This window comes from Ursus arctos, unplaced genomic scaffold (assembly GCF_023065955.2).
Source record: "Ursus arctos isolate Adak ecotype North America unplaced genomic scaffold, UrsArc2.0 scaffold_22, whole genome shotgun sequence".
Taxonomy (NCBI): domain Eukaryota; kingdom Metazoa; phylum Chordata; class Mammalia; order Carnivora; family Ursidae; genus Ursus; species Ursus arctos.
This window is the reverse complement of record NW_026622897.1, coordinates 50,838,667-50,865,698: the sequence shown is the minus strand read 5'-3', so window position 1 is coordinate 50,865,698 and position 27,032 is coordinate 50,838,667. Positions and strand designations below refer to the sequence as shown.

The 27,032-nt window shown below is 37.1% G+C and overlaps 1 protein-coding gene across 2 annotated transcripts in view; it reads right to left on the bottom strand.

Moving 5' to 3' along the window:
• Positions 1–27,032, bottom strand: part of RSF1 (remodeling and spacing factor 1) — a 145,500-nt gene that overhangs the window by 33,498 nt on the left and 84,970 nt on the right. Inside the window, exons 5-6 of one of the 2 annotated variants that reach the window (XM_026518176.4) lie at positions 19,443–19,597; positions 337–2,102 (exon numbers count right to left, since the gene is read on the bottom strand). In XM_026518176.4, coding sequence (XP_026373961.1) covers positions 337–2,102; positions 19,443–19,597 — 1,921 coding nt within the window. The remainder of the gene's footprint in view (positions 1–336; positions 2,103–19,442; positions 19,598–27,032) is intronic. The other variant, XM_026518177.4, reaches the window with a different exon arrangement.

Below are 27,032 nucleotides of genomic sequence, written 5' to 3'. Positions count from 1 at the left end.
TGGAAAGAGATGTACCCCAAACTGTTAATAGTGCTTATGGGGCATTTTGATTTTTCAACCATATAGGTTAGGTATCACCTGCATAGTTTACAAAGAGAATATATATTTTCATTTTGCCTGTAATAGAGAAAAAGTTTAAAAGATGACAAGATTATACAGTCTGAAATTTAATATCTAAGGATGCCTAGTGAGAAAAGACAGCTCAGATATAGGAAGAAAGATAGCTTTTTTTTTTTTTTTTAATGCTCTTTGAATGACTTCTTTTTAGCCAAAACCAAGAGCTACACTTAGGCCCAATTACTGCTAATAAAAATTAAAACTCAGGAGAAATTTTACCTTGCTTACTTTAGAATTCGTATCCTTCTCCAGTTTTTTCAAATTTTCTTTTTTGTCTGCTTTCTGCAAAGCTGCTGACTCTTCATCCACTTCATCTTCTCCTTCCCCTCTTTTTTTATCAGCTTTCTGATCTCTGATCTCAGCCACTTTTGCTGTGGGTCTAGATATTCTTGGAGACCTCCTTAAGGTACGACCTACATTTGTTTTCTCTTCTTCCTTTTCTGTCTTCTCTTGCTTGGTTTCTGGCTCTAGAACTTGGGGAGGAGAATCTGGCTTCTTCTTCCGACTGGATATCCTAATTGTTAATTTGATGCCTTCTTTCTGCCTTTCAGAGGTTATCTCTGTGTTTTCTGAGGCAGTGGTTTCTTCTTCAGGAACCAGCTTATATTTAAATTTGCTTTTCTGCATAGAACCCTTTGTCTCAGAAGGATCCTCTGTGCCAGAGGTCTGGGCATAGTCCAGATTATCTGCTTCTACCTTGGTGGATTCAGAATCCTTTTTTAGAATTTCTGGGTCTGTTTTTTCTAGGGGCTGACCTTCAGTGGAACTTGTGCTCTGACATTCCACCACTTCCTTTTCTGAGGCTAACTTCTCACAGTGGTCAGTCATGTTAGATGGTGCTGATGTTTCAGCTGCCTCAGGAGAGACTGGCTTTACTGAGTCTAGAGTATACTTTGGAACCTCCTCTGGTATTGGACTCAACCTTTGTGTGTCCTTATCAAGAAAAGTCTTTTTGGACTTCTCTAACTTTTCAAGACATTCTAGGACTGGTGGGCGCTTATCCTTTTTACTTTTGGGAGACTTCTCGTCAACTTTCAGGGTACACGATTCAGTGGCAGATAAAGCAGTTTTCAAAGAGAGATCCTTTGCCATTTCAGAAGTCTCAAGAGAGATTTCCATTTCTGGAGGACCAGTTTCCTCTAATTGCCCTTTTTGATTTGGGGACTCCAACACTGATACTGAACTATCTGCATCTTTCCCTAGAGGGACCACTTCCTTCTCAAGATCGCCTATTTTCATATTCGTTATGACAGAATTTAAGGACTCTGCTCCATTTCCCTCCACGATGACACTTCTGTCTTTAGAGGGGCTACAGCTATCGTCCTTTGTATCATAAAACCTTGTCTCCATTTGTTCTGTTTTAAAATTTGGAGTTACCTTTTCATCACCAACTTCCCCATTTACCAGCTGTTTCCCTTCATGACCCAAAATAGTGATTGTAGAGATCCTTTTACAAGTCTCTTCCTCTTGTTTTATTTCATCTTTCAAAAACTCTTTTGTTGGAGTAACTGATTTACACAAAGGTCCTTTGATTGGACTGTCAAAATCGTCACTCAGTTTAATTTCTCGTTTTTTTAGTGGTATTTTGGCCTGCTGGTCATTTTTAAGTTTCTCGGTTTCTTCTGTAGACTTCTCAGTGATGTCTTGAGATGCTCTAACATTGCCACCGAACTCCAGCCTCTCTGGCTCCAGCTTCTCCATGCTACCTTTGGTATCTTTAGGATCTGGTCTAAATTCCTTTACTTCGACTTTAGTGGGTTTGACATTTTCCTTGAAGGAATCACTTTCTTCTTTGATAATCCTTTTTTCCTCACTTTCTGGCAAAGGTTTTTCTAGCTTGACTATGACTGGCAGTTTGACAAGTTCCTTTTCATCTTCTTTTTCTATTTTCACAGTGGCCTCTTCCAGAGCACGGGGTGTAGAACAGTTTTCTGAATCTACTGGATGCTCTTCACTTTTCATCTTTTCATTTTCCTTCTGTTCCTCTAAAAATCAGGAAAAAAATTTACATAAATCTAAGCATTCAAGATTATAAAATATAAAAGGCTAAATATAATGGATATTCCCATTTGAAATTTCCCTCTTAAAAGAGGTGGCGTGTCAATGGACATCTGACCAAAGAAGAAACATAAAACAAAAAACAAAATACCCCAAATCTGACCGTGAAGGAAATTACCAAACCTAAAGCACAGCTCCTAAATATTCAAAGATGGTTATTCTGAAAGATTCAGGTTTCTGCTTTATAATTTAAGCTTCAGTGTTCTCAATGGAATGCAAATGTTTATACAGTTCAAATAATTTATTCAAGCTCAAGTGATGGCTCAAAAATGTGAACTAAAAATACTACATAAAACATTTCCAAAAGACCATATTTGTTTTAAAAACTGACAAATGTTCCTCCTTGCAAGTCAGTGAGCACTTCATTTCATTGAGGTAACGTGAGCATGGCAGTGGGAAAATGTTTGTTTTGTGCTTTATACAGATTATAAAAGTAACACAATTCTGTACAGAAAACGAAACATATGCCCACAAAGAGAAAAAAAAGGTCCATAATCCTAATACCCAGAGGCAACCACTATTACTATTTTAGGTTACTTCATTCTAGTTTTGTATATTTTTGACAAAGTTTCGGGATCATGTTGCCCCATTTTTTCACTGAAACATTATTCCTTTCTTATGATATTAAAGCCTTTTAAGAAATCAGACTTACTTATGTAACAGTCCTCAACGTGGCTGTATTACAATTTACTTTATAAAATGCCATTAGTAGACATTTCAGAAGTTAATGTTACCAACTATATATGTTTATCGTCAATTCCTCTTTTCACCTTAACTGACTATGTATTTCCAACTTTTATGGCGTACCTAATAGTGCAAAAACCATATTTGCTAAACAGCATCATCTTTGTGAATTTTTTTTTTTGCCATTTTAAAAAATTTTTTATTTTAGTAGGCTCCATGCCCAGCGTGGAGCCCAATGTGGGGCTTGAACTCACAACTCTGAGATCAAGACCTGAGCTGAGACCAAGAGTTGCATGTTTAACCAACTGAGCAACCCAGGCATCCCAGTAGCATTATCTTTGAATGGGATTACACAGACAATATAAACCAGTGCTCAGAGGATCTGAGCAGAGTGTCTTTACAGCATTCATTAAATACTAATTTTACCTCTATTTCTCATCACTTCACCGTACCCTTACAACTGAGAAAACTCAGCTCTAAATGGAGTTTTACCAAAGTAGTAATTTTTACAAAAAATTTTGCACACATTATGCCAAATTGATAAACCAGAGTTATAATGTATTTCATAGGTATAAAACAGAGTAAAATAGAAGGGAGATAAATTGGGACATATTTTTGAAAATAAGAATGCAATATCTTTAAAACATATTTAAATTATAAACCACTATTTAAATTATAAACCACTATTTCTTTTACTTAATTCATGTTGCAAATACACCATTCAAGGATCATTAAGAACCATTCAGAACCTGAAACAGAGGGTCAATATTGCTCTTCACTCTTTACATTGTCAGTGATTTCATATATGCATGCCACCAAGGAAATTAAGGACATGACACTAATGATCTAATTTGTGCGTCTTCTCCTTCCCACTGAAAAAGTAACCTTAGTAAATTCCTGATCATTGAGACTGGGCAGCATATCAGGAAATCTAATTAAATGAACATCTTGGTTAACAATTAAAATACAAGATTACCATTTTAAAAAAGAACTTCATCCTAATACTAAGGGTTTACAAAACACAATTTAATAATTCTTCTTTATGCTTTGGTTCAGAAAGCAACTCAGGACCTCACTATGGCTCTGACCTGAGGTAAAATGACACTTTTTATTTGGCAATGGTGAATGAGAAAGATCTCTTCAGTGATTTCAACTGATTCCAATTCGGTAACAACACAGCAAAACAAATTGAGGAATAACATTAGGTTCAAGGTTCCTAGGTTCACGAATCCTAATTCACCTAGTGGTGAATTCCACATATGTCACAAACTCTGATTCTCATTCTTTCATCTACAAATAAAGCAGATGGGGTACGTGAGCTGAAAAATATACTTCGCTGGCCTGTATTCTTCCTAACCCCAAAATGTTAATACCTTGGTATTTTTGTGTTTGGCTCAGTTCTTTTCAGATGTGAAAACAATTATTACTCTAGCTCCCCTTGATTACATAGATGTGTCCCTAAAACCGCAAAGAAAACAGAACCATGACAGAAAATGAGCCTTCAAGCACAATCATGACTGGTAAAAAGATCATTCAGTTACATAAGCATTTTCCCAAAGTTTCCTTAAAAAGATACTGTCAAAGAAATGCAAATGAGTTGAAGAGACATAAAATTTGAAGAAACAAAACTTAAGGTAAAACTCTCTTCAAAACTCACAATGGAGCAGCAACACTGCTTGGCAAACTTGAGGCAATTCAAGAGAAGTATTATCTACCGTAGGTTTTTAAGCAGACTCATTCATTTACTCAACAAATATTTACTGATCACGTATTATGTGCTTTCCCAACCAGCCCAACCACAATCACTACGGAATAAAACACTGAATGTCCTATAAAAGTTAACTGTAAAGGACATCGCTAGGCATCTATGCAGCACAGACGTAATTCCTTTTATTGGGCTTCGCAGATACTGCATTTTGTCCAAATTGCAACTTTGTGGCAACCTTGCATCGATCAAGTCTACTGGCATCGTTTTTCTAAAAGAATCTGCTCACTTCATATCTCTGTCACATTTTGGTAATTCTCACAATATTTCAAACTTTTTCATTATATTACATTTTTTATAGTGATCTGTGATCAGTAATCATTTGATGTTATTATTATAATTGCTTTGGGGCTCCACAAACCACTACCATTTAAGATGGTCAACTTAATTGATAAGTGTGTGTGTGTTCTGACTGCTCCACCAACTGACCATCCCCCCATCCCTCCTCCTCCTTGGGCCTTCCTATTCCCTGAGACACAACAATACTGAAATCAGGTCAGCTAATCACCTTACAACAGCCATTAAGTGTTCCAGGGAAAGGAAAAGTCACACATCCCTCAAATTAAATCAAAAGTTAGAAATGATTAAGCTTAGTAAGGCATGTCAAAAGCCCAAACAGGTCAACAACCAGGCCTCTTAAACCAAATAGTTGGCCAACTTGTGAATGCAAAGGAAAAGTCCTTGAAAGAGATGTAAAAAGTGCCACTCCAGTGAACACATGAATGATTAAAAAAAAAAAAAAAAAAAAAAAGAACAGCCTTATTGCTGATATGCAGAAAGTTTTAATGGTCTGGATAGAAGATGGAAACCAGCCACAATATTCCCTTAATCCAAAACGTAATCCACAGCAAGGCCCCCACTCTCTTCAATTCCATAAAGGCTGAGAAGCTGCAGAAGAAAACCTTAGAGCTTACAGAGGCTGGTTTATGAGGTTTAAGGAAAGAAGCTGTGGAACACAGCATTAAAGTGCAAGGCGAAGCAACAAGTGCTGATGCAGAAGCTGTAGCAAGTTATCCCGAGACATAGCTAAGACAATTCAGGAAGGTGGCTACACCAAACAACAGATTTTCAATGCAGATCGTACTAGCCTTCTAACGGAAGAAAACGCCATCTAGGACTTCCACAGCTAGAGAGAAGTCAACGACAGGCTTCAAAGCTTCAAAGGACAGGCTGACTCTCTCATTAAGGGTTAATATAGCTGATAACGTGAAGGTGAAGCCAATGCTCATCCCCCATTCTGAGAATCCTAGGGCACTTAAGAATTACGCTACGTCTACTCTGCTGTGCTCCATAAGTGGAACAACAAAGCCGGGATGACAGCACATCTGTTTACAACATGTTTCCTGAATATTTTAAGCCCACTTTTCAGACCAACTGCTCAGAAAAAAGGATTCCTTTCAAAATAATACTGCTCATTGACAGCGCACCTGGTCACCCAAGAGCTCAGATGGGAGATGTACAACGAGATGGATGTTGTTTTCATGCCTGTTCATACGACATCCATTCTGTAGCCCATTTCCACTTTTGAGTCTTATTATTCAGGAAATGCATTTCATAAGGCTATAGGGCACAGATACTGAGTCCTCTGATGGATGTAAGCAAAGAAAGCCGAAAACCTTCTGAAAAGGATTTACTATTCTAGATGCCATGACTCACAGGAAAAAGTCAAAATATCAACATGAATGGGAGTGTGGAAGAAGTGGATTCCAGCCCTCAGAGATGACTTCAGTGGAGGCAGTAACTGCAGACATGGTGGAAACAGCACGAGAACTAGAATCACAAGACGAGCCTGAAGACGCGACTGAACTGCTGTAATCTCATGATAAAACCCGAACAGATGAGGAGTTGCTTCTCACGGATGAGCACAGAAAGTGGTTTCCTGAGATGGAATCTACTCCTGGTGAAGATGCTGTGAAGATGGCTGAAGTGACACAAAGGATGAGACTACGACAAACTAAATTGATAAAGCAGTGGCAGGGTTTAAGATGACTGACTCCAATTTTCAAAGAAGTTCTGAGAATAAAATGCTATCAAACAGCACTGCATGCTAGAGAGAAATCACTGATGAAAGCAAGAGTCAACTGATGTGGCAAACTTCACTGTTGTCTTATTTTAAGTAACTGCCACAGGCACCCCAGCCTTCAGCAACCACCACCCCGCTCAGTTGGCAGCCATCGACACCGAGGCAAGACCCTCCACCAGCACAAAGATGATGACTCACTGCCAGCTCCGATGATGGTGAGCATCTCTCAGCAATAAAATATTTCTGAATTAAGACATGTACATTGTTTTTGTAGACATAATGCTGTTGCACACTTAACAGACTACTGGGGATACAGAAAGGAATAAGATTGGTATTAAAGATTGGTATTACAATAAATTTCATGGTCACCAGCTATCCCTGAGACGCTGACATTGCCAGTAACCTTCCTGTTTTTCTCTAGCAAGAACTATTTCAAACCTGCAATCTCTCTGCTACATCCACATTTGCAGATGATTCTGTCCTCCATTTCACAGAAAAAACAGAAGCCATGAGGCAGACTCTCCTCATCACCATACCTGCAAACCTACTCTTGTTAAAATAGAGATGCTATTATTTGTAAAGATTTTATTTATTTATTTGACAGAGAGACAGCCAGCGAGAGAGGGAACACAAGCAGGGGGAGTGGGAGAGGAAGAAGCAGGCTCCCAGCAGAGGAGCCTGATGCAGGACTCGATCCCAGAACGCCGGGATCACGCCCTGAGCCGAAGGCAGACGCTTAACGACTGCGCCACCCAGGTGCCCCTAGAGATGCTATTTTAAGCTAAGGCCAATGCTGCTACCTATGTTTTGGATCTCATCTCCTCCAGTCTACTTAGGAAGGGTTTTATTTTTGTTTTAATTTCTTTTTTTTAAAAAACACTTTATTTATTTGAGAGAGAGAGAGAGCACAAGCAGGTAAAGTGGCAGGCAGAGGGAGAAGTAGGATTCCCACTGAGCAGGGAGCCCAGTGAGGGGCTTGATCCCAGGACCCTGAGATCATGACCTGAGCCGAAGGCAGATGCTTAACCAACTGAGCCACCCAGATGCCCTGGTGCCAATTATTCTACAATTTATTTAAAAATTACACAGTAGATACCTGACAGAGGCTTTTTTTATGATTAAGTATAACAAAGCAAGCCACACAAAACAACAGATTAATAGTTAAGCAATCAAGAAACAGGACCTTGCCAGCTGTTCTGCAAGCCCTACACATGCCTCTTCCAAAGAACTCCCTCTCCCTACCAAGAAAAACCATTAACCTGACTTTTATGTTAAGCACGTCCTTATTTTAGTTTTACCTGTGTATTATTTTCTTTTTTCTGTCCCTTTAATTTCCTGTTGTCCCCTCCATCCTTTACTTTTCTTGCGATTTATTTGTTCAAGTCACTGAACCATCTGTCCTATCATTTCTGGATTACGCTGGCTGCACTCCCATGCTCCTCTGCCCTTTTTGTCCCTTAAATCGCCACTTTGATCTATAGCCTTCAGCAGATTCAAGTTCAATTTTTGTGGCAAAACTACTTCAGTGATGGTGTATTCTTTATCAAAAGGCATTAATTTCTCTTTTTTTGTGATGTTAACAGATATTGATGCTCACTATCTGAAACCTTTATCGGGAACTGCAAAATGGTGATATTCCCATTCTATCACTCCTTCATCAGTGACTCGTTGGAATACATTCTATAAACTCTAGGAATTCACTATTTTGTTGCACGGTGGCACAATTCCTATAGAAAAGGAAGGATAAGTGTTTGATTCTTTTCATTTATTTAACAATTTTCAAAACAATAATCTGATCGCCACTGGCATTCTCCAAAGGTAACCAATTTTTCTTTTAGGATCATAATGAAATCATGGATTTAAGACATATTTGATTATGATCTCTTTAAGCTGGCTCTTGAGCCTTTTTTTTTTAGGCAGGCTCCACGCAAAGCCCAACGCAGGGCTTGAACTCATAACCCTAAAACTGAGACCTGAGCTGAGATCAAGAGTAGGATGCTTAACCAACTGAGCCACCTACGTGCCCTGGCTCTTGAGTCTTTTTGACATGACCTGATGACATCCATACTACCTAGAATGACAAAATGTTTGCTGGCTCATTCCCATTATGCCTCTGAATTGGTGGGAAATTTTTTCACAAATACAATCTGGGTGTTAAGGCTGATCACTACTATTGGGTGGGACAGTTTCTAAGTTTTGTCAGTGGACAGAACTAGAAAATACATGTATATATTTTTAATAAAAATAACTCATAAATTCATAATGCTATTTCAGTGTTTTCTTCATCTCTATCTTACATCTTTTCTTTTTCTTCTATCTTACATCTTATAATCCCTCCCCAACTCTAAGAATCTTGGTTTTAGAGAACACAGGTGATATAATTAAAATATTAGTTATTACTTTTTCTCATGCTAGATACAAAACATTCTCAGAATAACAGTATTGACACGATCATCAAAGTGATTTAATAAAAAGTTGAGGTATTTGTGTGTACTCTTCCCATTGTTTCTCCATCTGTCTTACTATATAGCTCCACTGTCAGAACACATATCCATTAAAGACTACACATTCTTTCTCATATTTGCCACTTAGATTTAGTTACATGTAATTACAAATTTAATGCTCACCCAACATTCTTTTTAAAATCTTATTCTGAAATAAATTTAGACATACAGATGGGTTACAGAAATAGTTCAAGTATACCTTCACCCTGTTATTCCTAAAGTTAACAACTTAGATACTTATAGTACAACTATCAAAATCAGGAAATTAACATTAGTAAAATACTATTAATTAAACAGATTTTATTTAAATTTTGCCAATTTTCCCCCAATGTCCTTTCCATTTAAGAATCCAGGTCTCATTTTGTTCTTTGGTTTGTTCTTATCTCCTCCAATCTTGACTGTTCCTCATTCCTTCCTTGTTTCTTTTGACTCTGACACAGTTATTTTGTAGAATAACTCTTAATTTTGGCTTTAAATGTTTTCTCGAGATTAGACTGAGATAATATAGTTTTGACAAAAATCCCACAAAAGAGATGCTGTGCATTACATCAGAGAATACAGGATGTCAATGCCTTGATCACTTAGTTAAGGTGCTGTTGACTGCTTATTACACTGTGAAGTCACCATTTTTCTCTTTGTAACAGGGGTATGTTGGGGAGCTACACTGAAATTATGCTGAAATATTCTGTTTCTCCATAAACTGTAACCTACTGATTTTAGCCATCTGTCAGAGATCTTGCTTGCAACAATTACTACCATAGTGTTTCCCTAATGGTATTTCGTATTTCCTTGATTCCTAACCAATATTTGTCTTCGGGAAAGCCTGTCCCTTCACCTGTATTTCCTTCTCATAGACATTTATGTAAATCTATGGTTTAAATCTATCATTATGTAAATTTGTAGCTAAAACAGTTTCTCCTTTCACTACCAAGAGTTACTTCTTGTTGGCACCCATGTACTACTGATATGACCAAATTCTTTTTTGAGTACATCCTTAGTCTCCAGCATTCTATGCTGTCTCAGGCTCATCTTGTATTCTCCCTGCCCGTCACCAGAATTGATCTAAGCGCGCTGGTTTCTTTTATTGGAGAATGATATTTTGAAATAAAAATATAGAGACTAAGAGTGCACCTTACTACTGGGGTATCATTGTTCTTAGATTCATCTCATAAACCAAAGTAGGAAGCATATATATGAATTATTAAGCCAAAAGAATGAATATATTTATATGTATTTTGACAGCACCCACCACTGATATTATGTTAGTCATTCTGGCTATCTGAAGCTCATTCGCTTGAAGATTTCTAAAACAGACCTTAGATATCAGTAAGTTTATCTGCAGTCTTCATTTGAAAGCCAGTTCGGCTGGACATATAACCCCTGGGTCACATTTTTGTTGCCTTACATACATCATGGCATTTTCTTCTATCATAAAGCACTGCTTTTTTTTGCTTTTTCCTTTCTTTCTTTTTCTTTCTTTCTTTCTTTCTTTCTTTCTTTCTTTCCCTTCTTTCTTTTTTTTTAAGATTTTACTTATTTATTTGACAGAGAGAGAGACAGCAAGAGAGGGAACACAAGCAGGGAGAGTGGGAGAGGGAGAAGCAGGCTTCCCGCTGAGCAGAGAGCCCAATGCGGGGCTCGATCCCAGGACCCTGGGATCATGACCTGAGCCAAAGGCAGACGCTTAACGACTGAGCCATCCAGGCGCCCTAAAGCACTGCTTTCAAATACAGTGATGGCCGTCTGATTTTCATTTCTGCTGTAAGTCACGTGGTCTTTTTGCCTGGATAACCAAAGCCTTTCTTCTTCAAATCCCAATAATTTTATTGGAATATGTCTTGATGTTGGTTGTTCCGAGCTGATTTTCCAAGGTATGCAGTGCCTTTTCAATATGCAGCCTAACAACTTTGTTTCAGGAGGGTTTGTTAAGCACAGACTTTAGTATTTTTGTCTGTTCCCTTGCTTTGTTCTTGGTTTTCTTTTTTGTGGACCCCTTGCTGGATTTTCTTTCCCATCTTCAAATCCTTATCTCTTTCTGTCAAATCTTTATCTCTTTCTTCATTTCTTTTTGATTAAAAAAATACACAGCTTTCCATTTGCTATTTTGTAAAGGCACTAATCTTTGAGTTTGTTCACTCTGATGTTTCTTCTAGATTAGTGAAAAATCTTGACTCTTCTGAGTTCTACCACCCATGAAGTTCTAGTTTTCACGTTTTGTGGGAATGTCTTTAGGGTAAGCTTTCATTCTCTGCAGTGATGTTTTTCTGCTTCTTATTTTCTTTTGTTCTTATAATCCTATGGGATTTACTTTGATCCTTTTTAGTTGCTTATTTTTACGTCAAATAGTTTTTCTAATTTCATAGCTCTAGAGCTCCCCATCTGTTATTTTTGTGAGATATTCAAGTTTAAAGTGATTTATTTAATGAGATGAATGAACTCTATTCCTCTCTCATACTTTTATTTGAAGCTTCTTTTTTGCATGCCTATATTGTCCCTGTCCTACTTAATTTGGATTCTATTCCTAGCAGTTTGGACAAAGCTCATTGTGGAGTTTATTCTGGAAGGGAGGTTTGCTTGGAGAAGTTTGAGAATTCCCAAAGCCCACAGTACCCCAGAGCTCCTTTAAGTCCTTGGTTTCAGATATGTGTACAGTTTTTAATTTTTGCCATTAATATGTTCCTTTAATGAAGAAATTTGTAGAGACTCAAAAATCATACCACTGCCATTTTCCAAAAATTGTGAATGATAACCTTAATTTTTCCCTTCTATTGAAGTCACAACAAACTTAATCAGAACATCAATAGTTAATCTATATCATATGATTTCTTTTGCTTTTCTCCTTCCTTCCCACTTTCTAATAAGCACAAATCATTCACATAGAAGCAACATGGTCTGTGTCCTATTGTTCCTGGCATAAAAATCAAAGAGATGCAAACTTCAATATACTTTGTCCTTTATCCTGACAATTTAAGGCAGGCCTAACATAAAGAAGGAATGATGGGGGCGTCTGGGTGGTGCAGTCGTTAAGCGTCTGCCTTCGGCTCAGGGCGTGATCCCGGCGTTATGGGATCGAGCCCCACATCAGGCTCCTCCACTGTGAGCCTGCTTCTTCCTCTCCCACTCCCCCTGCTTGTGTTCCCTCTCTCGCTGGCTGTCTCTATCTTTGTCAAATAAATAAATAAAATCTTAAAAAAAAAAAAGGAATGATGGTGATTTTAAAAATAGTACATTTTCTTTTGTTTGTATAAAGGAAACTAAGATATCATAACAAGGTGACGATAACACCTGTATTTATCTGCTCTCTCCATACTTTTCTGTAGTGAAACAATATTTAATGTGGTAATATAAAAGTGGATTATTTTGTGCCCAGTACAAGGACATTTTACAACCCATCCATAAGTCTCCAGATTAAACACCATATCATATCAAAACATTTCTTTGTAGCTGTAACACTTAGTACCCACCCCTTCTATGGAAGGGGTTACAAACTCTAACAGCCACAGGAGCCAGGCAAGAAAACATAAATGAGGGGTAAGAAAAACAAAGTTAGAAATAGAATTAAATTCTGTTTTTACTGAACACAATATAAATACGTATAATGCTGGTGATTATGTTTTAAATTTTAAAAAGGTACCAAAGTTTTATTATTTTATTTCTTAATTCATTATTCCTTTGATTTGGAATCAGAAAATGGATCATTGTTTCTGAGAACAGGGGCTGGTCATTATGACAGTGTTCGATCTAGTACTTAGCACTGTTGAACGTAATACAGAATTTAACCCTGAGTCACTGAATAGGGAGTTTACTACTGTATACCTTATGCCAGTAAACAGCTGCTGGTGAGCACGAAGTATTAGCAAACATTGACAGAATTTTGTATACAGGGAATCTACTCTCAGGATTTTCACATAATTTTTGTAACTGAATGCCATCATTATTTAGTTTTCAGTACTGTACTAATAAACTTTGGTTTATCCTGTAGCCCTTCATTCTACTCTACCCGTATTACTTTAGGGAGGCAAATTGAACAATATTAATTTTCCTTAAGTTTGAAGTGAGAGAACCTATTTCAGAATTCAGGCCATCATATCCATTTCTGGATACCAACTACAGTGTTGGAAAGTGGGCCAGATTATTCTGTATCTACTACATTTCCCAATGAATCAAGTTCATGAAAAACGAGTAAATCAACTAATAAAATTATAATATCCAAAGTGTTTCAATTTTATTGCCAACTTGAGTCCTTGAGAAAATACTAGTTGATAAGGTGTGGATTTTTTTTTTTTTTTAACCTAAATGATACTAAAAAGTCACAATTCACCCACCCCCTCCCTTCCCTGCCAAGGCTTCCTAGCATGGCTAAGCCAATTTATGGGCCACAGGCATCCCAAGACATAGCATTTTTAAAGACAAAAGAATGCAACTTCACTGTGTCATTATATGGGTGTTTCTTCGTGTAAAAAAGTTAAAAGTGAAACGTCACAGTCATGGTAATTAACCTTTTGGACTGGATAAGCTCTTAAAGCCTGACTCTAGGTGAATCAATTTTTTGCGTAATAAATGACCTATACAATATAATATTTTCTGTACTATGAGGCTTGGTGATCTGCAGTGCCCACCAGGCGTCTTCTTCAATTCAGCTAAGCATTCAGACTCACAAGACTACTACAGATCACACTTGGCATGAGTCTCCTAAGATGGATGTAAGACAGAGCTTGCCAACAAGAGTACGAGCTTGTAAATAGGTACAGGCTTTGCCACAGTCCATGTAGCCATTCATATGGCCATCCAGGAGCTATCTTCTTCCAGCTGACAACTTCAGGAGCCAAGTATATGCGATTCACATTGAGTAGGTTGGAAACTGCATTGTTTTAAAAGCCTCATGTTCCGGGGCGCCTGGGTGGCTCAGTCGGTTAAGTGTCTGCCTTCGGCTCAGGTCATGATCCCAGGGTGCTGGGATCCAGCCCCTCTGGCTCCTTGCTCAGCGGGGAGGCTGCTTCTCCCTCTCCCTCTGCCTGCAACTCCCCCTACTTGTGCTTTCTCTGTCTCTCTGTCTCTCTGTCAAATAAATAAATAAAATCTTCAGAGAAAAAAAAAAAAGCTGTGTCTTTACAAAATGTCATCATCTCAAATTTAGGCTTTGTGTCAGATATTATGATCACAAGAGGGATCACATCTAGGTAACTTTTTCTAAGTATGACTTGTCTACATTTTTTTTATAAGATTTTATTTTTAAGTAACTGCTACACCCAACATGGGGCTCAAACCCACAACCCTAAGATCAAAAGTCACATGCTCCACCAACTGAGCCAGTCCAGTGCCCCTACATATGTATTTAAAAATTTCCCCTCAATACACAAAGAAGCCATCTCCTAAAGTTGGGGCTCATTAAAGAACCATACCCAAATTAGAGCTCTTGTCATTTAAAAAGATTAATCGATGCTACAAATAAATCACTATGGGAAATATTATTATCTGTGCTTTCATCAACTACAATACAAAATATAACAAATGCCTTAACTTCTTGTCCTATTTGTTCTTAGTAATCTATTCACTATGCACAAGCGTATTTGCAATTGCACTGAACGTATATAAATGCTCAGTCTAGTTGGGACACATTTTTTGCTGGACCCAAACTCAACATTAAAAAAAAAAAAGTTTTGATGCCAATGCAATATTTTTTTCTTAAAAATCTGTACTGCTCATCAACCACTGAGTAATATATGGAAGTGCTCAATCACTATACTGTATACCTAAAACTAATATAACACTGTATACTTAAGTACACTGGAATTTAAAAAAAAGAAAAAAATATATATATAACTGCCCATCTTAGCATTATGAAACAAATCTTAAAATTGCAGTTCTCCCCTTGTCCCTCCTAATTTCTCCACCAGGTATCTTTTCCATTACCCATCATATTACTATGGAACCGTTTCATAATATTACATGTATGGACTGAATTATCCCCCCCCTTAAATTCATGTTAAAGCCCCCATCCCCAATGTGATTGTATTTGGAGGCAGGGCTCTTAGTGAGGTAATTATTGTTAAATGACATAAAAAAAAGTTAGAGCCCTAATCCAAGAGCTGGTGCCCTTATAAGAAAAGGAAAAACACCAGATTACGCTCTCACCACACACACAAATAGAAGAGGCCATGTGAGGCAGAGAGAAGACAGCCATTTGTAAGCCAGAAAGGAAGGCTTCACCAGAACTAGAGTCTGCTGGCACCCCAATCTGGTACTTCCAGCCTCCAAAACTGGGGGAAAAGAAATTTCCATTGTTTAAGTCACCAAGCCTGATATCCTGTTAGGGCAGACTAAGATACTACATTAAGTTGTATTATTCTGCCATGTTGAATTTAAGCTTTATAACAGATGTCATGTTAGTAATGGCCATAAGAGAATCATCTGTAGCTTACTTTACCTATTATAACTGTACGAATATTCTTCACTGCTGCCAACAAGTCACCTCTCCCATTTTCTTTTCTCTTGTTTTTTCAGTATTTGATAGATGCACGAATATAATAATTTTTTTACTTTATATCACAAGAAAAACAAAATGTAAGTACTAGGCTAAGCAACTGAGACTAAGACTAATTTTAGGGGACACAGAGAGGACTACGGTAAACTGGAGAAAGCAAATTCTAAGGACAGTCAAACACTACTCAGGTACAGCTCACTGTTGATAGGCAAAAATCATGCTCCAATGTTACTAGCTCTTCCAATTTCCAATTTTAAATGTTCACAGGAAATTCAAATTTAAAAAAAAACAACAACCACACACATGTGAAAACATGTTCCCACAATATTCTGTACATGAATGTTCACAGTGGCATTATTCATAATAGCCATAAAGTGCAACAACTCAAATGTCCATCAACTAATGAATGAATTAACAAAATGTGGTTGTATCTATACAAGAAATATTATTCAGTCATGGGGGTAGGTAAAAAGCGGCAAGTGACTGCTTAATTGTTACAGGGTTTCTTTCATGGGGTGATGGAAATGTTCTATAATTAGATGGTGGTGATGACTGCACAACATTGTGAAAATATAAAAAAACCACTGAATGGTACACTTTAAAATGCTGACTTTCACCTTAATTAAAAACAAAACAAAAAACAAAGCAGCACGGTACAAACCAAAATAAACATGTTGTCAAGCCAAATCAGGTTTGCAAGCTGCCAATCTACAATTTCTAGTCTCTTTCAAAGAGACATCCTTTACCCATTCTACATATAGGCAGAAGTGTATGATGCAAAAGCTAACAAAGGAAAGTCTTTTTCCAATTAGCAGAAAAAAGCTAAAGGTTAGGATTTTCCTCAACTTTGTTTTTCCGCATACAAGTTCCTTTTAAGGTTTCTGGTCCCTTCCAAATTAGAATATAGTATCTAACATGGACTGAAAATATACATTAAACTTTACAGTGTCCTAGAAGAACAGTAACTTCTAGGTAATATACCACAGGACAAGACACCTTGGGCCTTAAACAGAGAAGGGCTTAAGTTATACCTAACACTCGCTTTGAAATCTACTGTCTATCACAACCTGGGAAGAACAAGTCAACAAGTATTTGAGAGCTTCAAGCTTGGTGGTATGACCGACCCTAATATAAGTGGGGAAAAAATAGTATTCAATTAAGTGCTAGCAGAACTTAGAAAAAGGATCAAGATTCTGAGATTCCAGATGGCCCTGAATAACTAGAACTTCCAGAGTGCAGGAAAAGTATCTCAGGGAGATAAAAGCATGATAAGCACACAGAAGGAATGCCCAAGACACAACGAGAAAATAAAGGCATCTAGATAATCCGGAACCAGTGACCATGTAAAAAACTAGTAGGAGATAACACTAGAAACGTCCTTTGAGGCCAGACTGTGAGATTCTGAACGCCAGTTTAAGAAATTCAGACTTCTTCAAAGACAATTTGAATTACCTCTGAAATAAAAAACCAATTTAATTATTCAGTTAGTGAATGCTTTAAGGCATATATTGCCATCTTTGGATCTTTTCTTTGCCTACTTTTATATGTAATGCATTTCTTGGCACTTACACACAAAAAATGATCTTACTAAGGTTGGATACAAAGCACAGAAGTTCAACTAACAAAGAAAAATCTATTTTAGTTGCAAGAATAAGAGTGGCTGTTTTATTCTTTCCCCAGTTCCTGTTTATTTTAATCTTCCTGATGTCTGATTTCCAAATATCCCCCCCCCCAACTGTCCCTCCCCTCCCTGCCCAAGGGCAATGTTTATTTACATCTGAAACTAGTAAAAATGACAAGCCAGAATCCTTTTTCTATGGTCTTGCTTGGGCAGAACACAGTAACTACACCTAAGAGCATGTAGTAAGAGATGGGGCTTTAGGGGCTGAATAAAACTGTCGACTCCTACAAATTACGTGTTCCTGCACCATCTAAAATACACAAACCCCAGAGAAAGGCCAAAGACAATACTGGGTGTGCCACTAACAGGCTGTGTGACCCTGGGAAAGTCACTCAAACCTCTCCTCGTCTCCCTTCTCTCATCTGGAAAAAAACCCAAAAAACAAAACAAAAAACAACAATAAAAAAACCCCTGAAATACTAATGTCATACCGAACAGAATGGTTGTGAAGATTATATGACTTAACACATGTAAAGCACTGAGCACAGTACTTGGCACACGGTCAATGGTATGTGTCAGCTATTTTATCCACTGTAGTGTAAGCTTCACAAAAGCAAGGATTTGTCTTTGCTTACTGAAGTCTCATGTCTAAAATGGTGCTTAACACATAGTAGGTATACAGTAAGCATTTCCTGAATGAATAAAAAACATTTTGCTGTTAGAGAAACAGAAGAGACACTATTTAAAAGAAAAAAGGAGAAAACCAAGGAAGGTTAAATGTCTTGCTCCTCCTCCTGTGCTATTTTTTAAAGAGCTGTCCTCCCACACAGACTCTCTCCGAACTGTGCTGAGTGTTAATGTATCAGGATTCATTGAGGAATACTTTCAGAAAGAGCTGTCTGAAAGACTTTGCTGTATTTAAATAAATACAAGGTTAGGAGAAAACTGCCCCTATAACCTTGCTAATCAAAGGGTGGTTCTCTGACCAGCAGCATCAGCATCACCTAGGTCCTTGGTAACTAAAATGGCAAATCATCAGCTTCACACAAGACCAATTCAATCAGCGTCTGCACTGTAAAAAGATCACCAGGTAAACAGCGTGCATATTAAAATTTGAGAAGTACCGCCGTAGTCCACTAGAGTTGAAGAGTATAGGTGATACAAGGACCAGGGTTCAAATCTAGCCTCTGACACTTTATTATCTATAGGACCTAGGGCAAGTTTGTAAACTTCCCAATTCCCTCATCTATAAAATTGAAACAATAAGAATAGCAGTTCCCTCAAGGGGCTGCTATGATGACTGAATGAAAATGCACGTGCCGCATTTGGTGGACCGCAAAGTAACATGACTAGGGGGAATGTAAAATGGCACAGCCGCTGTAAAAAACGGGATGGCAGATCCTCAAGCTACCATATGATAGAGCAATTCCACTTCTAGGTATATACCCAAAAGAAGTGAAAGCAGTGACTCAAACAGCTATTTGTACACCCGTGTTCCTAGCAGCATTATTTGCAAGAGCCAAAAGGTGGAAGAAAGCCAACTGTCCGCTGACAGATGAGTAAACAAAATGTGATATACACATACAATAGAATATTATTCAGCCTGTGATTATGCTCAGTGAAATTAGCCAGTCACAAATAAACAAATATTCTATGATTTCTTGGACAGAACATCCCAAGAGTTAGGCAAATTCAGAGAGACAGAAAGCAGAAAAGTGGATGCCAGGGGCTGGGGATAAATGGGGAGTCAGTATTTACCAGGTAAAGTTTCAGATGGGGAAGATGACTCTGGAGATGGACAGTAGTGACAGATGCCTAACAATGTGGCACTTAATGCCACAGAACCGTATACTTAAAAATGGTTAAGATGATAAATTTTATGTTATGCTTATTTTACTACAATAATAAAAGAGTTCACTAAGTATCTCTGTATTCTTAAAATTAGTAAAAAATATGCTGTGATGACCTGAACATTTAAAAGATTTTTTAAATGTACAATATAAAAGAAGAGAAGTACTCAATGGCTTTTTGCTTCTTGTTTTCCATTAAAGAAAACCAACCTCCCTCTACAGGAAGACTTCCAATTTTTCAAATTGAAAGAATTCTAATTAATACAGTTGGAAATAGGAGTGGAAGAAGAGAGAAGAAATTACAAAACAAAGCAAAACAAAACACACAAAAAAAACCTTGTTTAGGTGCTTCTTCCTCCTTTTTAGTCTCCTCATCCTCAAAGCTGGGACTTTCCCGGGAAGAGCTGTCCTGTTGGCTGGAGTTTTTTAGTAGCACAGGATCAATCTGTGCTTTCAGGAGGGCAAGAGTCTCGGCCAACTCGTTTCGATTTCTAAACAAGGGAAAAAACAAACAGCATAAAAATCTTATTCTGTTCTAAAGAGCTTTCAGAATAATACCTATTAGAAATTAAAATTTAAAAAAGAAAAACACAAGAACATCCAAAACACTGGTACACCTCATCTTAATTAACCTTGATCTAACTATTAGGAATGAAAGCGTATTAAAACATACTACTTTCCAAAAAGGAAGGAATCTATACTTTCTATTGATTAAAATGGCAACGCAAATATCTTCAGCTGAAAAGAACAGTAGGAACAAAATTAAACAAAAATCAAAGTTGGATAATATTTAAACGTCCTATGCAACCTCTAAAGAGTACAAAAGCAATATTTAAAATCTTGAAGAAGCATTTTTTAAACAAAATGATTCATATTCTTGATACATTTGTAAATAAGAACTCTGTTCTACCTAGAGAAAGAATAATACTTGATACTGTTATAAAATTATGATCTAGGTCTTTCTGAGTGATTATAGTAAAGTCAGCTCTTACAACACAGTTAAAAAACCTAAGAATTTAGGAAACTGAATGTTGTTTTGTCAATTACAGTTTACAACTACAGGAAGGGAATTCAATTTGAATAAAAAATACAAGAAAATCCCAAATAAATAAGAATTAACTTATCAATTCTCTATTTTTAATACCCAGACCAGAGCTGTGGTAGATGGTTTATTTAAAGGCCACTTACAAAACAAGAAAGCTCACTTGGATATTTCTCCTTCTCAGATACACAATGTGTAACAGTGAAGAGAAAAATGAAACCCTGGATAAGAGCTGGAAAAGTCAGCTCTAGATCTACCACTGAGTTAATTAATCAACACCATGATCTTCCCATCTGTGTTGTCAAAACACTGTGTATGCACCTCTAATCCTATGTAGTTCCTATTCTGATGAAATTACTTCTGTTCTTATCTGTCATGCCACACATGTCCTCTATCCTCCTGTCCCCTGCCACCTTCATCCCAGCTCAACTCTGGTGACAGCAGGGACACTGCCTTATGAAGTAGTCTCTTAAGGAAATATTTAATGAATAAGTAGAATCCTGTTCCTAACCTAGGTGGCTATGTGCCCCTGGACAAGTCATGTATCTTCACTAGGCTTCAGCTTTCTTATCTATAAAATAAAAGACAGGATTCACTCAGATATTATTAAGATGGCCTCCTAAGGAAAATACTAAAATTGCCACTGATGGATGTCTTTCAGTAATTAAAATGACAACCATTTTGTCACTATGTATGTGAATGAGCGCACAGGTTTATACATATTATTAACATTGTGTGTGAGAATGAATGCACAGGTTACACAAATAAAATGAAGTTTTAGAATTTTAATTATCTAATAGTAGGAGGTCTGATTAAGATTAGATGCTCTTTAGACTCCTCTCTGGCACTGCCTCCACTTCACAAAAAATAATATTAAAACTTAGAGACTAAATTTATTTTTGGCAAAGTTCCTATTTCCTCTTTCATTACACCAACCTGCTTCTAACCTAAGGTTCTATCCACTTAATGTTATTACTTCTCTTAGTACACTGAGAATTCCATATGTAAAAAGTGCCTCAATCTTGTTATTTTTTGAAGTCATGCTAGCAACTGAATATTCCTATTTTAAAAAGCTTGCAAGCATTAGAAGAGAACCAATACTGCTACAAAATCCATGTCAATTACTGGACTAAGAAATAAAGGAATTTAGCAGAAAAATTTATTGAAGAACTCCCTAAAAAGCTTTTAACCTGACTACTGTGTTAAAATGCAAGCTTCATGTGTCATAATTATATGAAAACAGAAAACTACCCATTTCTGGAGTTCTCCTATTTTGATCTAATAATGAGATTTAGTATGCAAAATATTTTTAAAAATCCCAAATTTGAACTAGTCAGAGGGGATTTTTATAAATAAACATATATTCGTATTATACCCAAAATTCTTACCACTATCTATAGTAACTCTTGAAATTGACGCTAACAATTCAGTGTTCTGCTCTCTCTCCCTCCATTGCTGGCTTTGTTTGCTCTAAAACATTTCTTCACCCAGGTGTATTAGATATATCCCTCCAAAATACCATGCTCTCTGAGGATGTCAGGTGTTTGCACTTCTGCTCCTGGAATGTGTTCCCCATGGCTAACCCCAACTATTCTTTCAAAGACAAGCATAGAATGAATAAACAAATGTGGTATATCCCTACAAAGCGATACTATGTAGCCATAAAAAAGAACAAAATACTGACTTAACTACATAAGCGAACCTTGAAATGATTATGCTCTCCAAAAGAAGCCAGACACAATGGCTACATATTGTGTGATTCTGTTTATGAGATGTCTGGAATAGGCAAATTATAGAAACAGAAAGCAGACTGGCAGGTGCCACCGGCTGGGTAAAGGGAGAATGGTGACTACAACTGCTAATGTGCAGGGTATGCAGTACAGAGTTTCTTTGTGAGGTGAGAAAAATGTCCTGGAATTTGATAGCAGTGGTGGCTGTACAACTTTGTGAATATATTAAAAACCACCGAACTGTATTAAAAACAAAAATGAGGGATGCCTGGGTGGCTCAGTCGGTTGGGCACTCAACTCTTGGTTTTGGCTCAGGTCATAGCCTCAGGGGGTGAGATGGAACCCTCCTTCAGGCTCCACATTCAGCAGGGAGTCCTGAGATTCTCCCTCCCTCCCCACACTCCACCCACTGGTGCATGTGTGTGTGCACTCTCTCTCCCCTGAAATAAATAAATCTTAAAACAAACAAAAATAATGGTGCTTGGACAGGAACATAGCTCTGAAGGGGATGAGGAATGATCCCGTTGGATACACTTTGCATAGGCATAGAGAGCAGTTTGGATGTGCTGATAAGTGAATGTGATGGGAGAGAAAAAGAAAAGTCAAGAATGTGCCCCCAGGTTTTAGATCCAAGCAGGTGAAAGGATGTGATTGCTCTTAACTGAGATGGGACAAATATGTTGAGATGGAAAGGTTAGAAGGTCAGATTAACAGGAGATTGACTGACTTTGACTTAACAGATTCTAAACTCTTGCGTTTTACTATCTGTACCTAAAGTTAATTTAGACTTTGGTGAAATGGAGCATAATTATATAATAATTAATTATTATATTGTGGAATATGATTTTTCCTAGTCTAAGGGCTGTTCAGAGTTAATTAAGACTTAGTGATAGGGATTAAACCTTTAAGAAGCAATTGAGCTGACAGTACAATACCACAACAAAACAAAAAAACAGGCAAAACAAGAACAAAGCGAAGCATGGGCATCACCTGCCAAGTACAGGTTAGGCACTGGGTCCTAAACAGCACACCAGAATGATCTCCATCACAGATCACATTTATGACCCTCTATTATCATTTACTATTTTCCTGTCTCTTTCGCCCACATTTTGGAACTCCTTAAGAAACTGCATCAAGTCTCTGCATTTCCAGAGCCCAGCATAGTGTGAATATTAGCAACCCTTTGTAAGTATCTATAGTAGATGACTACAGGGCTCGTCAATAATATTCCGTCTTTTTTCATTTGATTCCAAATTAATGAGGTGACAAAATAGAGAAGATAATGGAGCGTGACAGTATTTCTTATGGGGGCCAAGAACCTGAAGGAAGACAGACATTAATGAGTAATATCAACAGCAGTAGTATCAATAAGAGAAGTTAACATCAATAATTACTATGTTCCAGGCACTACTCCGAGCACTTTACAAGAACTAGTCCATATAATCTCAATATAACCTGATTAAATAGGTACTATTGTTACCCCCCCCCCATTTTATAGAGGAGGAAAGTGAGGACACTGTGGAGAGGTACAGTAATTTGCCTAAGGTCACAGTTAGTACAGATTAAAGGCACGACTGAATTATAGCCTGACTTCCAAGACCATCTTCTCAATCACTCACTGTGCTATACTAGCAGCATATGGTTTGGAAATGTCTTTGACAGACCATGTCATTTTGGGTACATGAAAACTCGACACACTGTTTAGAATTCGGCTTTTTTAAAATGACTGTCAAACCATTACAATTCTTAAAACATTTTTATTGAGGTATAATTTACATATTCTGAAATGAAAGTGCTCTTAAGTGTTCAGTTAATCAGTTTTGACATTTTGGTTGCTTTCAAGTTTTGGCAAGTATGAACAAAGCTGCTATAAACACTTGTGTGCAGGTTTTTGTGTGGACATAACTCTTTAACTCCTTTGGGCAAATACCAAGGAGTATGGTTGCTGGATCATATGGTATTTAATTTTATAAGAAACCATCAAACTATATTCCAAAGTGCTATATCATTTTGCATTTCCACCAGCAATGGCTGAGAGTTCCTGTTGCTCCACAACCTCATCAGCATTTGCTGTTGTCAGTGTTCTGGATTTTGGCCATTCTAATAGGTGTACAGTAGTAACTCATTTTAATCTACATTTTGCTGATGATAAATGATGCGGACCACTTTTCATGCGTATATCTGTACAAATATATGTGTGTATCTGCCATCTATATATCTTCATTGGCAACATGTTGTAAGGTCTTTGGTCTATTTTTAAATCAGGTTGTTTTCTTTTTTCTTTTCCTTAAAGATTTATTTATATATTTTAGAGAAAGCAAGAGGGAGGGAGGGAGAGAGTGAGTGCGTGAACAGGGGGAGGGGCAGAGAGGGAGGGAGAGGGGAAGCAGATTCCCCGCTGAGCAGGAAGCCGAATGTGGGCCAACCCCATGACCCAGAGATCACAACCTGAGCTGAAACCAAGAGTTGGAAGCTCAACCAAATGAGCCACCCAGGTGCCCCTTAAGTCACGTTGTTTTCTTATTGTTGAGTTTTAAGAGTTCTTTATTTTGGTTAACAGGCCTTTATCAAATACATCTTTGGTAAATATTTTCTCCCAGTCTGTGGCTTAGCTTTTCATTATATTGACAGTGTCTTACCAGAGAAGAAAAGTTTAATTATAATAAAGTCCAGCTTTTATCACTTCTTTCTTTCATGGACTGTGCCTTTGGTATTGTACCAAAGAAGTTACTGTCAAATCCAAGATCATCTAAATTTGCTTCTGTGTTATCTTCTTGGAGTTCTATAGTTTTGCATTTTATTTTATTTTAAAAGATTTTATTTATTTGACAGAGAGAGACATAGCAAGAGAGGGAACACAAGCAGGGGGAGTGAGAGAGGAGAAGCAGACTTCTTGCTGAGCAGGGAGCCCAATGCAGGGCTCGATCCCAGCACCCTGGGATCACAACCTGAGCCAAAGGCAGCCATTTAACGACTGAGCCACCCAGGCGCCCCTATAGTTTTGCATTTTATATGGAGGTCTATAATTGATTTTGAGTTAATTTTTGTTGAGGGTGTAAGGTCTGTGTCTAGATTCAATGTTCTGCATATCAATATGCAGCATCATTACCATTACCTTTTTTTCCAGCATCATTACCTTTTTTATACTGACTGCCCTTGCTTCATCATATGGGTCTATTTCAAGGCTCCCTATTTTGCTACATGATACATTTGTCTAGTCTTTCGTGGTTTTTTTTTGTTGTTGTTGTTAAGTAATCTCTACGCCCAAGACGGGGCTCAAACTCACAACCCCAAGATAGAGAGTTGTATGCTTCACTGACAGCCAGGTGTCCCTGTATCTGTCTCTTCTTTTCACCAATACCACACTGTCTTAATTACTATAGTTTATATAGGTTGTGAAGTCAGTTATTGTCAGTCTTCTAACTTAGTTTTTCTTCAATATCATGTTGGCTATTCTGGGCTTTTTGCCTTTACATATAAATTTTAAAGTAAGTTTGTCAATATCCACAAAATTATGTGAAGGGGTTTTGATTATGACTGCATTAAATCTATAGATTTCAAGTTGGGAAGAAGTGACATCTTGACAATATTAAGTGTTCCTACCCACAAATATACGGAACATCTCTCCATTTATTTAGTTCCTCTTGGGTTCTTTCATCAGAGTTTTATATTTTTCCTCAGATAGATTTGTTCATTTTTTATTAGATTTGTACCTAAGCATTTCAATTTTGGGGGAGATAATATAAACGGTATTGTGTTTTAAATTTCAGATTCCACATGTTCATTGATGATATATAGGAAAGTAACTGACATTTGTGTATTAACCTCATATCCTGCCACCCTGCCATAATCACTTATAAATTCCAGGAATTTTTTTTTTTTTAAACTTTCAGATTTTCTACATAGATGATGATCATGTCATTTGCACATAAAGACAGTTTTATTTTTTCCTTCACAATCTCTATCTCTTCTTACTCTCTTTACTTCTCCTAGTACATTAGCTAGGACTTCAAGTATGATGTTGAAAAGGAATTGAGGATTTTTGCATCTATGTTCATGAGAGATACTGGTCTAAAGTTTTCCTATCTTGTAATGTCTTTGTCTCATTTTGTTATTAGGGTAATGCTGGCCTTATAAAAAATGAGTTAGGAATTATTCCCTCTCCTATCTTCTGAAAGAGATTGAAGAGAATTGGTCATTCCTTCCTTAAATGTTTGGTGGAATTCACTAGTGAACCCATATGGGCTTGACGCTTTCCGTTTTAGGTTATTAACTATTGATGCAATTTCTTTAACAGATAGAGGCCTATTCACATTCGTCTGTTTCTTCTGGTGAGAATTTTGGCAGATTATCTCTTTCAAGGAATTGGTCCATTTCATCTAGGTGACCAATTTGTGGGCATAGAGTTATTCATGGTATTCCTTTATTACCCTTTTGATGTTCATGGGATTTGTAGTGATGTCCCTTTTTTTCATTTCTGATATCACTAATTTGTGTCCACTCTCTTTTTTTCTTAGCCTGGCTAGTGGCTTATCAATCTTACTGATCTTTTCAAAGAACCAGGCTTTGCTTCATATGAGAAGTTTCTCCTAAGTATTGCTTTCACTGCAAATTTTCAAACACGAATTGGTAAGTTGTGTTTTCATTTTCATTTAATTGAAAATAAGTTTAAAAATATGTCTTGAGATTTCTTCTTTGACTCACGCATTATGTAGACATGTATTACTTAATATCTAAGTATGTGGGGATTTTAAAGTTCCCTTTCTATAACTGATTTCTAGTTTAATTTCATTTTGTGGTCTGAGAGCAGACACTGTATATCGTCTAGGCATTAAATTTTCAGAAGATCAAATATAGAAAATTCCTTTTTTATGGATCCCTAGTTTTAGAAAACCATTCCATTTGATTTTTAAGTTGCAAAGTTCAGTTACATTTTAAAACCTATCAATCGTTTAAGAAGGCTGACTTACAGCTTAAAAGAAACCCCAGAATTCTAAAGACTAGATAACGTTTGTCATGTAATCTTCTTTTGAGAGTTAGGCAGAGACATGTTTCCAAAACCAGAAATCTCTAAGAAAATTAGCATTACTTTAAAGAAATAGTTTTAAACAAGAGAAGCAGATTTTTTATCTCACTAGTAAAAAATAATATTCA